This window comes from Balaenoptera musculus, chromosome 16, assembly GCF_009873245.2.
Source record: "Balaenoptera musculus isolate JJ_BM4_2016_0621 chromosome 16, mBalMus1.pri.v3, whole genome shotgun sequence".
Taxonomy (NCBI): domain Eukaryota; kingdom Metazoa; phylum Chordata; class Mammalia; order Artiodactyla; family Balaenopteridae; genus Balaenoptera; species Balaenoptera musculus.
The window spans coordinates 57,334,881-57,349,578 of record NC_045800.1 but is presented as its reverse complement, the minus strand read 5'-3'; the positions used below and the strand labels follow the sequence as shown (position 1 = coordinate 57,349,578).

Here is a 14,698-nt window from a genome sequence, read left to right as displayed (position 1 = left end):
GAAGCCTGCATCCGTCCCCGCCGCCTGCTCCTCCTCTCCAGGCCTGACGCACACCTACCTGTGAAGTACCTGCTGTACTCCTGTTCAATCTTCTGAGCCGTCTCAAACTGCTCTTTGGAATGCCTCTGAGTCACCTTGTCCTTCAGGTAGATGGGGTCTCTCTGCTCCCTGTTGGGACATCCAGGGAACCAGGCTGAGCTTCTCACCTCCCCCCAGGCCCTCCTCTTTGCTTCTCTGTCCAGCGTTAACAGGGGTCTCCGCCACCACAGGGCCCCCATGTGCTCCCCTGGTAAAGCACAGCCTGCAGGCTCCACGGGGAGCTCCGGGCAGAGAGGGGGAAGGTGGGAACCCCAGTGTGTGCACACGGAGACCAGACACCTCAGCTGGCCCCCGAGGGCAGGTACCAGAAGCCTGGAAGCACAGAAAGGCAAAGTGGAGGAGGGCCTTGGCAAGCCGTTAGCCCAACCAGCGCAGAAACTCAAGCTCGGCGGGAGCACGGGCCCATCCACGTCACAAGCCAGCTCCTGGCAGAGCTGGACCCAGGCCAGGCCACCCAGCTCCTGTGTTGTTGTGGGTGCCCAGCTGAGAGGCAGGAGAAGGGGAAAGGGCCTGGGAGTCAGGAGGGGAGCTATGCAGACAAAGCTGGACATACTCAGGGAGCGGTGGCAGCATCCAAACAGCGCGGAGAGGGGTGTGGAGGGAGGGCTGTGCTGGGTCCACATGCCTGGCTCAGTGTGAGCTGGGGGCTCGAGGCGGGAGGCCGCTCCTACATGGGTTGCCTATTTCAAGGCCAAGGGGCCCCCCGCCCCACGGCTTTGAGCCAGCAGCGCATCCCCAGCAAGGCCCCAAGCCAAGCCCCCGAGGAGCCTGTCACTTACTTGATGTGTTTGGCGCTCTTGTAGTGGATGAAGATGACGATGGGGTAGATGTGCATGTGGTGCAGCCGCTCAATGGCGTGGGGGGCGACGTCCAGGAGACAGTGCCGGTTCTGGGGGGAGGGAGAGAGTGAACACCTGGGCAGGTGCGGGGCCGGGGCCTTGGGGGCACTGGACACTCCAGCCTTCCTCTGCCACCGATGGGCCCCACCCCTTCCCTGACACTGCCCTGCCTTGCCCTGTAAGTGAACATACAAGGTTCTACCAACGAACAAGGCAGCAAAACCAGTCTTTCGTTAAGACTACACATGATACACAGAGGGGAAACCTCATCTGGGAAAATCTCTCCCCACAAGCCGTCAGCTGTGATGATGGTCCAGGCTGGGAACCAGGGCCAAGCGGGGTCTGGACAACCCCACACTCCAAACTCCCTTTGCTGCCTTTACCCAGATATAGGAACTTCCTAAAGCGCTACTCCACCTGGCCTCAGAAACCTTACTTCTGCCAGTCTGGGCAAAAGAAGATGCGGAGACTCGGTGGGGGGCTGAAGCAGGGGAGGGGAGGAGAGTGTGGGTCTTTGCGTGGCTGTGATTGAAACGCATCCCATGGATCCCCTGAGCCTCCAGGCAGAGTATGAGCCAAAGGCAGGCCACGGGCGCCCTGCCTGTGGTTCTCCCTGACCCCTGAAAGCTCCACTGAGGGGGTCCACCCTTTGGCAGGCTTTCTAACGTCCTGGGGCACCCCTGACTGGGGCTCGTCCACTTCAACTGGGCAGTCTGCACTGACAGCTGTAAGAAGTCAACTCCCTCACGTTACAGGAGGGATCCAAAGCCTGGCGAGGTAAACTGACAACCCAGGAAGGATGGAGCCCAAAAAGCGCCCACATCCTCAGACTTGTGAGGGATGCTTTTCCAAAAGATGTCCCCACTTTCCCTCATACTACCTGGCAAACAGACCCCAGCGTGTTCACAAACCTAAAGGCACATGGCAACGGCTCTTATCCTTTCAGGGTCATGGCCCTGATGGAAGCCGTGCCCCTGTCCCTAGAATAAGGCACATCAGCTCAGCACACAAGCTCAGCAGATGCATTCTGGGACCCTGCTGTAGAAACCCCCGTGAGGGGCCCTTCCTAGAGTTCAAAGCTCTCGTCAGAGCCCCTCAGAGAGGGAGAGGTGACACACGCACAGGGCGACTTTTGCCCAGGACTAGCTTCCTACTCACGAAAGCGGAAGCACAAGAAGCAACGGGGGCCAGCCCCCAGTAGGTTAACTCAGACTAACGGGACACGGGCGAGCTCACGACGGCCCGAGAGACATGCAGGGCAGATGTGCAAAGGTACAGAGCCCGGACACACACACTGGGGTCCAAACCCCGGACTCAGAGAGGCGCCCCCATCCCTTGGTCTGAAGCAACAGGTACCTTTTCTGTGATCTCCTTTATGGAAGCCACTGTGGTCACATCAAAGTGGCCACTCCTCCGCTTATAGTCTACAAACAGGCAGTCTTTGACGCCCCGCTCGATGGCCTGCTGGGAGGCCTTCATCACCTCTGCAAAGCACAGACACAGCAATCAGGATGCCCTGGCACCATGAGCCGTCACTACACGTGCCAGGAAGAACACTGTGCAAAAGAGACTTTAGGAACCCAGCCCTGCTGTCCTCGCTCCCAGACAAAGAACCAGAGGCTGCACACTGATCTGAGCCAAGTCCAGAGGACTCTGAAACATCATGGGATCCATCCCCGGGCACAGGGGGCTGAACCCAAACACAGGGACAGACACAGCCCAGCAGGCACGAGGGCATCCCTTACCAAGGGGGCATCTGCAGAACTTGCCGGGCACCTCGTTCACGAGCATTTCCTTCACCACATCCAGTAAAGGCCCCAGGATCAAGACGGGCCTCAGGGAGGTGCAGTCCACCTTCTGGACCCGCTGATAGGCAAGGCTCACCGAATCTGAGGGAGAGAGGGGAGCAGTGTCATGGACACCCACCTGGAGCAGAGGGAGGAAGGGGAGGGGCTGGGGACCCACTGCTCCCCTGACCTTGCTGACCCCTGGGAGGCCCAGCTCCTTCACTCCACACGTCCAGAGCCAGGTACCCAGCTCACCCTGGTTCGTCTGGGACTTGCCCAGTTGTAGCACTGAGAGTCTCATACCCCGGGCACACCAGGGCACGGCCGCTCCTGGAGTCCAGCACAGTGTCCTTGCTCCACGGACACCCAAGACACTGCAGCACTTCATCCTGCTCAAATTCTTCCGTACGTGTCCAGTGCGTGCTCCCCTCACCCCTAGTATATATTCTCTGCTCTCTAGAGAGGCAACCTCCCCTGAGGTGGGTGTGGTCATGTGACCCAGACCTGCCCCATGGGGTGAGCAAACTCTCCCCCTTCCCATGAGCTGAAAAGGACAGGACCGGGTGCAGTGAGCCAGCTCTGATCCTGCAGATGAGAACAACCCTCAGGAAATGACAGAGCCACAGGACAGAAGGGACCTGGCTCCCTTATGATCCCCAGAACAGAGCTGCCTCCCAGGGATCCCCCCACCAGCTCAGACTTTTATGTGGCAGGGGAATAAGCTTCTTATCATGCTTCAGCCATTGTTGTCTGGTCTCAGTTACAGCAGTCAAACCAATATCCTAGTTGATACATGTAGTAAAAACCTCCCCTTCCACCAAATGAATAAAAAATCCTTGTAGGAAGTGACCGCCTAAAAACCAGCATGCAAGTATCTTCTTGGCACCTCCCTTGTACCAATCACTGTGCTGGCATCTCAGAAACACTTTTTAAAAGAGTAGAAAGCACAGTCCCTGCCACTGCAGAGCTCATGCTCTAACCAGGCTCACAGACGGCAACAGGTAAGAAACAAGACCACCATACAAGAGTTGCCTGCCAGCTCCAGGCACCAGGACAAGAAGCCTCACCCTCGGGGGGTGGGAGTGGCGACGAGGAGGGGCAGAGCTGAGGTGAGGGTCGCCTGAGGTGGGCTTGTGAGGAAGGGTCAATGAGAGGTCCGGCCTGGAAGGCCCGTGACTAGGAGATGAAGAAAGAGGGACCAGAAGGCAGAGCGTTAGAGGTGAACACACAGGGCGGTGCTTGGTGCAGCCTCAGCTCCACAAACGCCGAGCTCACAGGCTGAACCGCGTGCGTTTTTTCGGTCTGATGATTATCCACGTACATCTATATGGCTTTCTATACAGCATTTCTCAACTGGTGACCAGGTGATCTGTTATTAAGGCAGGGGGAGGGTTTGGTGGTCACATTCACTGTCCAAGACCCCCGCACACTTCTGACTGAAGGCTCTGTGGAGTCCCAGGGCAAAGAACTTCCTCCAGGAAGACATAAAAACACCCCCTCTTTTAAAATTTTGAACATTACAGATCAAGCCAGGCATCCTCTCCAACACCTCTTCTCCAGTCCTGGTCCCCAACGGTTTCCTCACAACCACCGTCATAGTTGGTTATGAGGATATAAAGTACATCCTTCCAGATGTCATTCTTACATGTTGACTTTTACAGGCTCAAAATACCTAGAAAATATGTTATGTATGTCTATGTGCTCAACAAAAATGACAAGATACATTTTTGTATCATGATACATGCAAAAATACATGATACATGCAATATTCCGCAACTCCCTCTTCTACTCAGTCTTACGTTTCTGAACCGCATCCCTGGCGATCCACATTGATCTCCCTAACTCCTTTTGAACATCCTACGGGATGGATGCCCTGCACCTATTTATCCATTTCCCTGTGTATGGACACTAAGTCACTATGTCTTCAACTTAACTTGAACAGAATCATCTTCTCCCCTAATGATTATTAACATTCCACACTGAGGGGCACCAATTTAGAAGATTCCTTTTCCTCCCCGAATAATCTGCTTTGTCGGAAGTCCTCATAGTTACAGAATCACAGGGGGGCTACAGAGCATCTCACAAGCACTAAATCCAACAAGAGTCAGAGGTCCAGAGAAAATAAAAAACTCCCTGGGAAGGGTAAATATACAGACAAATAGACAATCTGGAAGTAACCTAATGTAGTTATGTAAACTGCTTTTAAAACTGGTATAGATATTAAAACCAAAAGCATAAAGGTAATAATAAATCTACGCTAATGTTCACATAATATAAAAAGGATGTAATTGGTATCATCCATAACATAAAGGGGGCGGAGGGGGTGGATCCCAGAGATGTAGAATTTTTATATAGGATTGAAATTAAGCTACCATCAGTTCAAAATGAACTGTTATAACCTTAAGATGTTTTATGTAACTGCAATGGTAACCAAAAAGAAAATATCTATAAAATATACACAAAGGGAAACAAGAAGGGAATCAAAACATGTCACTATAAAAAAAAAAAGAAAATCAATGAAATACAAAAGAAGGCAGCAAAGGAGGAAAAGATAGACAAAAAAGCAACAAGACATACAGAAAACAACTAATAAAATGGCAATAGTAAGTCCTTCCATATCAGTAATTACTTTAAATGTAAATGGATTAAATGCCCCAATTAAATGACGTAGATTGGCTGAATGCATAAATAAAAAAAGATCCAACTATATGCTGTCTACAAGAGACTCACCTTAGCTCTAAGGTCACTCATAGGCTAAAAGTGAAAGGATAGGAAAAAAAATAATTCATGCAAACGGGCATCTAAAGAGAGCAGGGGTGACCACAGTTGTATCAGACAAAATAGATTTTAAGACAAAAACTGCCACAAGAGACAAAGAAGGACATTATAGCATGATAAAAGGGTCACTTCTCCAGACAGATAAAACAATCATAAACATATATGCACCCAACATTAGAATTCCCAAATAAGTGAAGTGAACACTGATGAAACTGAAGGGAGAAACAGATACCAACACAGTATTAGTAGGGGACTTCAATACCCCACTTTCAGTTACGGATAGTACAACCAGACAGAAGATCAATAAGGAAACAGCACTTGAACAACACTATAGACCAATGGACCTAACAGATTCCCCCCTAGAGCCTCCAAGGGAGTGTGGACCTGCCAGCACCTTGATCTTGGCCCAATGGTACTGATTTTGGACTTCTGGCTTCCAGAACTGTGAGAGAATAAATGTATGCTGTGCTGACCACAAAGCTTGTGACATTTTTTATAGCAGCCCCAGGAAAGGAATACACAATGAAAGCCAGAAGACAATGAATTATATCTTTAAAATGCATAAGTAAAATATCTACCAATCTAAAATTCTATATCCAGTGAAAAATCTCCAAAATGATGGGAAAATAGACCCAAAAAAAAATAGAGAATTTAAATTACAAGAAACCTGCATTACAAGAAATGCTGAAGGTCACCATAACATCAAGGAAATGGTAATTATAAGAAGTAAAGGATGTGTTAACTAACCTTATTGTGGTAAACCGTTTGCAACACATACACCTATCAAATTATCATCCTGTACACCTTAAACTCACACAATATTATATGTCAGTTATATCTCAATTAAGATGGAAAAAAAGAAATGCTGAAGGGAGCGTTCAACTGAAAAAAAGATCAGAAGGAAAGAGAATTGCAGGAAGGAATGAAGAATAATGGAAAGGATAAATATAAGTGAATAACTGATGTGCAAATCAGTAACACTGTTGGATTTAAAATAAATGTAAAATGAAAATGGTAATGCAAAAGGTGGGAGGGAGGTAAAGAAGTCACAGTGCTCTGATGTTTTAGAATTATTAGAGAAGTGATCAAAGTAATGATTCATGTTAGCAGTAAGTCAGAGACATATATCATGAGGGTTGCTGTAATCCACCCCCCACCACCAAAGAGTAAAACAAGATGATTAACTAAAAACTAACAGATGGGGGGACAGAATAATAAAAATGCTTGATTAATCCAAAAGGAAGAAAAGTGAAGTGAAGGGAACATAAAACAGGCAGGACAACAGAAAACAAACTGCAAGATGGTAAATGTATCAGTCATGATTTAATCAGTAATTAAATACCCTGATTAAATGATAAAGATTGTCACAGGTGTGTTCAAATTGTGAAAACGCCTCAGGATGTACACTTTTCTGTAGATGTATGTGCACTTTTCTATACATATATTATAGCTCAAAAAAATGAAAAAAGATGAAGTATCACAGTGGGTTGAAAAAACCCTACATGCTGCCCACAGAGCCATGTAAATATAAAGCTATAGAAAAGTATAAAAGGATGGAAAAAGACAAACTATGCAAACACTTAACCAAAAGAAAACTGGTGTGATAATAATACTTAAACAAAATAGACTTTAAGGCCAGAAACATTTCTAGACATAAAGAAGGACATAATGATAAAAGAGTCAATTCAACAATAAGATATAACAATTTAGAAATAACAATTTAAAGACCACTTCAAAGTACATAATGAAAGAAAGAAAAAAAAAACCCACTGAAGAACTGAAAGGAAGACTAGACATATGGCTGTTTTCCAAAGACATCCACTAGACATACACCAAATACACCAGAGGTGGTGTCTACAGAAGGGAAGGGAGAATCAAGCAACTATTATTGCCAAAAGGTGAATAGTCTATTTTACATTTAAAAATGTAAAAACCCATTCTTAGCTCGAAGGTCATATAAAAACAGCCAGACTTGGCCCATTGGCTATGGCTTGCCAACCCCTGTCCTCACTGACAGTTACCTGTGGGCCATGAACAAAGGTGGGACTCACTCAACTCACTGTGATTAAGGCCCTAACTGAAACAATAAATAAGGAAGGAGAGGAGGAGGAGGAAACCAGCTGTCCCACCTTCTGATGCCCACTGCCACCTCCACACCCTGCTACCAGGGAGGGCACACCTTCTAGGACAGTGGACACACACGGGGGTCCTCGGAGCAGCCTTCACAGGAGACTCCTGCTTCACAGGACAAATGCACCCTTCCACGGGGCAATCTGCCAAAGGATGTCTGATGCTGCCTAATACGCAACTCCAGGACTGGGTTGGCGCCTGGCCCTGGGAGGATCTTGGAAGAATGGACACAGGAGGGGACTTCCCTCGTGGCGCAGTGGTTAAGTATCCGCCTGCCAATGCAGGGGACGTGGGTTGGGTCCCTGGACCGGGAAGATCCCACATGCCGTGGAGCAACTAAGCCCGTGTGCCACAACTACTGAGCCTGTGCTCTAGAGCCCGTAAGCCACAACTACTGAGCCCACGTGCCACAGCTACTGAGCCTGTGCTCTAGAGCCCGTAAGCCACAACTACTGAGCCCACGCGCCACAGCTACTGAAGCCCGCACACCTAGAGCCCGAGCTCTGCAACAAGAGAAGCCACTGCAATGAGAAGCCCGCGCGCAGCAACGAAGACCCAACACAACCAAAAAAAATTTTAAAAAAAAGAATGGACACACACAGGAGTAAGGCCAAAAATGGCCAAAGATCTGCACAGTGGCCCTTGGTCACCACCAAGCAGCCAGGAATAACCCAAAAACAAACTAGAAGCAATGCATTGGGCAGAGACTGCTTTTTGCCCACCCAATACCCATCTTTCCTTTATTCCTTACTAACAGAACCTGCATTACTGAAGCCAGCAGGTCACCAGTGAAAATCCTGCCTTCTCAGCCTCCCTCACAGACTGAGTGGCCAATGAGGAATAAGTGGGAGACCAAGGGTGGAGCTTCCAGGTAAGCTGTTTAAAGAGGCACACTTTTGCCGTGCCCCTTCCTCCTCCCTGCTGCCTGAACGTGGACGTGATGGCAGAAGCTGCAATGACCATGGGGAGACCTTGAGGATGGAAGCCACATCCTACAGGTGGTAGACTCTGAAGACAGTAGCACCACCATCCCAACCCAAACACACATCCCTAGATCAGTTATGTGCGAAAGCAAAGCAAACTTCTATGTCGTTTAAGTCACTGTGGTGAGGCTTCTGTGGTCAACAGCACACCTCATCCTGTGAGCCTGCTGGAGAGAGCCAGCCCAGCCACTTGCCTTCAAAGAGTGGAATGGAGTCGTTGGAAAAGGTGTCCAAGGCAAGGAGGTCTTTCCCATCTTTGGACCCGCTGCGTTTATGCTTATGTTTCCTTCGGAAGAAGGATCTGCGTGCAGCTGCCGAAAGCGTCTTTGCGGTGTTGTTGTCATCTTTGACTTCAGACATGCTGAGCCTCCGGGAGAATTCTTGGTCCATCCTGTGGACAAGAGTACAACAGTGCTGCGAAGGGCCCAGGGAGCATCACCTCCCCGCATGCCCAGCCGCGAGGAGAGCCAGAGCTGGGACTCCAGGCTCCTCCCACATTCTCTACTGGTTTCCTGGCCGCTTCACCACCCACGCTACTGAGGACGCCATGGTGCCACTGCTGTGAGGGTGATACACACACACCAGTGCTGGGCAAGCTCTCAGAATACAGGGCCACCTCCTATAGTCAGACGAGGGTCAGAAGGAGCTGCTAAGACAGCCTTCACTCGTGACCACTACAAGTTATGCTTCCTGCCACCAAGAAGAACAAAGCACAGATATACCCTATAACACAGAAGAACCCTGAAAAAAATCATGCCAAGTATAAGAAGCCAGTCACAAAAGACCACGTGCTATATGACTCCATTCACGCGAAAGTCCAGACAGGGAAATCTATAGAGAGAGAAAGATCAGTGGTCGCTCAGGGTTGACGGGAGGGGGCAGGGCAGACAGAAAGACAAGGGGGGTGTAGCTAAAGGGTATGGGGCTTCTTTCTGAGGTGACGAAAATGTTCTCAAATTGACTATGGTGATGGTTGCACATCTGTGAAAATACTAAAAGCCGGTGAACTGTACACTTTGGGTAAATTGTATGGTATGTGAATTATGTCTCAACAAATCTGTTAAAAACAAAAAAGTGCTGTCTCCTAAGTTGCCCCTGTGCTTCTGTATAGCACTGACTTAAGTACAGCACTGACCTACACTAGGACCAAAATTGCTTTTCGGACAAGCAATTGTGGCAAAATGTACAGACCAGAAGCTGATACGAGCATCAGAATAAACCCCCACGAGCCCCAGCCCACATCCCATGGGGCATCCCCACAGGTGCCGCCCGCCCCAGCCCCAGGCCCAGACTCGAGAACACTCACACGTATTTGCTGGGGATCTGCCCGCGCTGGATCTTCTGGGCATTCTCGTCCAGCTGCCAGGCCATCCAGGACCCAAATGAGCCCTGGGGCAAGGTGTCATCCACGTAGAGGATGTCATCTTTCTTAAAGCTCAGCTCATGCTCCACCTCTGCCAGCCGCTCATAGAGGGCCCTGGACCGGGCGATGGAGAGGACAGGTCAGGCCGCTGGCTGCCCTTTGCAGCCATTCTCCTAGAGCCGCTCTCCTGCTCTGAACTTTCCCCAGACCCCAGAGGCTGATCAGGACCAGCCTCTCCCCAACCTAGCAGTGGTTCTCAAAGAGGGGAGCCCGGGCTCTACATGACAGGACAGAGACTTCCCTTTCCTCCCCTGAGACCGGGCTCCCTGGAGACAAGGGCTGCCTCCTGCCCATCACATAAAAGACTTTTTGCCAAGGACCAAGGCCGTTATCTCCGTTTCAGATGGGCCTTTCCCATTTGCATCCCTCCCCTGAGTCAAGGCTGATGGTTCCTACAGACTAGAAACTTCCCAGAAGGGAAACATGCCATCCTCAACTGAGGAGGGGTTCCCTAGAGACAGGGACCCCCCACCTCACGGTACACGGTCGATCAGAGATTTCCATTCTCGTGTGGCCTCAGATCTTAGGGGACAAGAAGAAAGCTGAGCACCTCCCGGAAAACGCCCGACGCCTGCCTCAGACACACACTGCATATAGTACTTCGGGGTACCGTGGATGCCGTGACATCCACACACACTGCAGAGGGATCTGCAGACCTGGGTCAGAGGAGACCCGGAGAGGAGCATAGCCCACAGGAAAATGAGGCTCTGTGGTCTCAAACTTCCCCACCAGGCCCTAAACCCTAAAGAGGGAGCCCATCTGGCCCTGGGAGCTTTCGAGGGTTTTTCTAAGTCACAAGCATCTTGTCGTGAGCTTCCAATTTGGGGCCCACCCTTTTGGGGGCAAGAAACATGGGGACATTCACAGGGAACAGCCTCCACCGAAAGCCCCTCCCCTAGCCCCAAGTCCCCGGCAACCCTGGCCACTGGTACCTGATATAGAAGCTGTCGCCAGGCAGGCCCTTGACCTTGGTGAACTCCTCAGGGCGGTACTGCACCTTCAGGCGGACGCTGTCCTTGGGCTTCAGCATCTCCACGTAGACCTCCTCCACCGTCTTGTTGCGCACGTCCAGACCACCGTACTACCCAGAGACGGAGAACTGGGGTCAGAGGGCAGAAGCTGGGCATCTTGGGCACCCGTGAGAGGCCGGGTGTAGGGTAAGGGTGAGACTCAGCATCCCCTTCACTGGGCATCCACCTGCTCTACCCTCGAGAGCTGCTCCCAGGAGAAACCCTGTTCTAGTCCCCCAGCAAGTAAGGCCTACTGGAAACACAGCACTTCACCTTGCTTATGCTCCTTGTATCTTTCAGTACCTACGACCCACCTCCCCCATCCAACAGGAGACCCAGTGAGCGGGAGATGGCCCTCGCCATCAGACCAGTCCTGAGGCCTGCCACTGACAACGGCAGAGCATCTCCCCTCCAGACACCAGTGCCCAAGCCAGGGCCCTGCCCGCTTCCCCATGATCTACCCAGAGGGGGTCTGGGCGGCATTCAACACCCACCCACAGCGGTCACCAGCAGAGGCTGCGCTCCTCCACCTCCTGTGCCAACTGAGACGGCAGGAAGCCCGACGGGCGGGCGGAGAGCAGCCCAGCTGCTGCTCAGAGGCCTCAGAGCTCACCTCAAGGACGAGGTCCCCAGGCACGAGGCCGTCGGGGCCCTTGGCAGGACTGTCGTCCTCCACCTCGGCCACGAACACCCCATGCAGGTTCCCACCACATAAGTGCACGCCAAGCTCCAGCTGGGACTTCTTGATGAAGACAACTCGTGGTTCTGGGGTCTTCTTGGTGGCATCTCCCACCATCCTTATGGGAAGGAAAATGAAGCTCTTCAATTGTGCACAGGGAGGGAGGAAGACATGAGAAAGATGAAACAGTGGTGACACCCTAACCGTTTTCTGCTGCCCCGCCACGGTCTCATGAGCTCTCAGAACCACAGGAGCCGGGAGGCGGGCCGACGCAGCCTCTAGTTCTAGTGACCCGGTTTACAGGCAGGATGCTGAGGTTTGGTAGAGGTGAACACGTGACCCCGGGTCACAAAGCCACTTGGGAACAGAGTGGAAATCAACGTCCCTGCTTTCCAGCCCAGCTGTCCATCACACACCATGGGCTATGTCTTGCCCACCTGGACTGCACTTGTTTTCCTAACTCTATTCTCCTAAGAAATGCAGAGCCAGGCTCACCATCCAGGGCACAACTCATCCAGCAAATGTTTACTGAGTAGTTTCTATGGCTCAGGTGGCACTAAACCAAGAAGCAGGGCCCGCCCCTTGCCATCAAGGAACTCACAGCACAGGGACACTGAAAGGCTGGCAAACAAACTGAGTGAAGGAGACGGGACAGCAACGGAACCGAATGAGCAGGACCTCAGCAGGGGAGCCAGCCAGTGACGAAAATTTTGCTGCAGGTAAGTGTAGCCATAATGGGCACAGTGAACAGTCACAAGCAGGAAAGCCCTGAAGATGTCCCAGCTTCCGGCCTCAAACTTCTGTGAACAGTCCATTAAAGTCGTACCCGAGAAAGGGCTCTGTCCAAGACTGCAGAGTGAGTGCCTCACGACCCAGCCTATGTGACCCTCTCCCCACCTCCCCGCCAGCTTCTGCCAAGAGCCCTGCCTGCTCCTGCCCACACTACTGCCAGTCCCTCCTCCGAACATCTCTTCACGCCCGCCCTTTGCACGGCTAACCCCTGCTCATCCTGAACACTGTGACTTAGCTGTCACTGCCCTGCCATGCTCCTCATGACTGTTCCATCGTGGCCCCTGGTGCCCCTCCCAGCACTTCGGCTGTGCTGCACATGCCTGGACACTGGTCTGCCACCCTCAAACCTAGAGCTCCCTGGGGGCAACACTGCTGTTGACGGCCAGAGCCCAGGGCCTGGCTGGGGGATGACTGTGGGATTCTGTCTAAGGACAGAACCAGAAAACAAGTGAGTGAGAAAAGGAGGAGAGAAAGAAAAAAGGCAGAGCTAAGAATGAGTCAGTGAGAAAACTAGAGAAAAAAAGGGAGAGAGGGCAGGACGGAGGAAGGAAAAAAGGACTGGCGTGCTCCCCACCCCAAATCCTGACAAGCCAGTGTGCTGTCTGCAGCGCAGGGTGGCGCTGGGACCCACGTCCCTCAGAGGATGTGCTTGGACCCCCAACAATGACCGCCCCAGACCCACCCCACTCAGCCAAGGTGCACGGATGGAAGGCTCATGGCACGCATTTGCTGACCTGGAGCTGGGGGCGCTCTGCTTGGCCGGGGGGGTGCCAGGGCCCTCGTCCTGCTCCATCAGTGGGTCAATGACAGAGGGATGCTCCGGGGTGGTGGCACCGCTGCCCTGGAGAGTGGAGTGGGGACTGACAGGGTCCAGGTGGGAGCTGGGGACAGAGGATAGGAAGAGTAAGGAGTGGCATGCAGCCGGCCAGAGCCACCCCCTCTCTGGTGGTGACCAGGTCTGGGATGTGAAGAAGGACCAGGTCACGCAGCTCTGTGACCCAAACCCTGAGAAGAGCAGGTGCCTCAGGAGCATCCGGCTGCAGGATCTGCCTGCCCTCAACTTGGGGATCCTCTGCAAAGGGGTCAGCCTAGGTACCCATGAATTCACTGTTCTCTTTTCCCCTGCATGTGCCTTTCAGCCCTTCCCTTCACAGGCGCTGCACTGCAGGGTTAAGTCTCACCCTTTCCTCACCTGTCCTGCCACCCACAGCACAGAGGCAGATGGGGGCAGGTGTCCAGTGTCTGCTCGTGGAGTGGGGCCAGACCACTCTGTGTGAGCGTCCGCCCTGGGCCGCAGCTCCTGGCTACCACATAGCCATGCCGGGGCTTCGGGCTGCACAGGGGACCCAGCCACCTGTTTCCACACCCTATTTCAGGAGGGAAAACCATCCCTCCATATGTCCCTTCCCCAAAACCCAGGGCTGGTCAACTCTTCTCTCATGGCAGCAGAATCCCCAGAACTTGCAGCTGGCACGTAGGTCTCCCCACAGCGAGCCACACACCTGCCGCACCCATCTCTCTTCCTGCGGCCCACATGCCCCCTAGGAGGCCAGGCCCTCACCTGGACCGGGAGTGGCTGCTGAGCTGGTGCATGTGTGGGTTGTACTGGGCCAGGATGGTGATGGTGTCGCACTGCTGCCCGATGATGAGCCGGGCCTGCTGCTCCGTGGCGCTCCGCAGGTTTATGCCATTGAACTAGGAAACACCGAGAGCGGGCTCAGTGATGGGAGAGGAGGGCACGGAGGAGGTCCTGGGGACTTAGGAAGGGAGGAGGAGGGAGAAGACGGCAGCTCCCGCTCACCTCAAGTAACTGGTCCCCATACTCAAGGCCGGCCTGGTGAGCGATGCTCCCCCCGGTCACCTTGGATACGTAGACACCGCCCTTCTCCCCGCTCACGATGGAGATGCCCAGCGGCTCCGAGCCCTTCTGCAGCTTCACATGGCGTGGCTCCTCCACGTAGGGCCTTGGAAGAGAGACAACAGTTTTGGGGACTCAGACTCAAAGGAAAGGTCTGGGGAAGATCTGAGGGCAGGCATGCAATCACTATGCAGAAAGGGCCAGGGAGCACAGACGCTCCTATGATGACACAGCTGGATGGGAACACGATGAAGTCCACCTTTGTACGACGGTGATACACAACCTCATGCAATCCAGACACGACCCCCCACCCACAGATG

At 52.4% G+C, this 14,698-nt stretch overlaps 1 protein-coding gene across 8 annotated transcripts in view; it reads right to left on the bottom strand.

Annotated features, from left to right (window-relative positions):
* Positions 1-14,698, bottom strand: part of DLG5 (discs large MAGUK scaffold protein 5) — a 200,292-nt gene that overhangs the window by 81,295 nt on the left and 104,299 nt on the right. For 7 of the 8 annotated variants that reach the window (XM_036829441.1, XM_036829445.1, XM_036829440.1 and 4 more), the window contains 11 exons: positions 14,322-14,484; positions 14,082-14,215; positions 13,255-13,401; positions 11,663-11,846; positions 10,972-11,120; positions 9,923-10,093; positions 8,811-9,007; positions 2,684-2,827; positions 2,295-2,422; positions 879-988; positions 59-168 (listed from right to left, as the gene is read on the bottom strand). In XM_036829441.1, coding sequence (XP_036685336.1) covers positions 59-168; positions 879-988; positions 2,295-2,422; positions 2,684-2,827; positions 8,811-9,007; positions 9,923-10,093; positions 10,972-11,120; positions 11,663-11,846; positions 13,255-13,401; positions 14,082-14,215; positions 14,322-14,484 — 1,637 coding nt within the window. The remainder of the gene's footprint in view (positions 1-58; positions 169-878; positions 989-2,294; positions 2,423-2,683; positions 2,828-8,810; positions 9,008-9,922; positions 10,094-10,971; positions 11,121-11,662; positions 11,847-13,254; positions 13,402-14,081; positions 14,216-14,321; positions 14,485-14,698) is intronic. The other variant, XM_036829447.1, reaches the window with a different exon arrangement.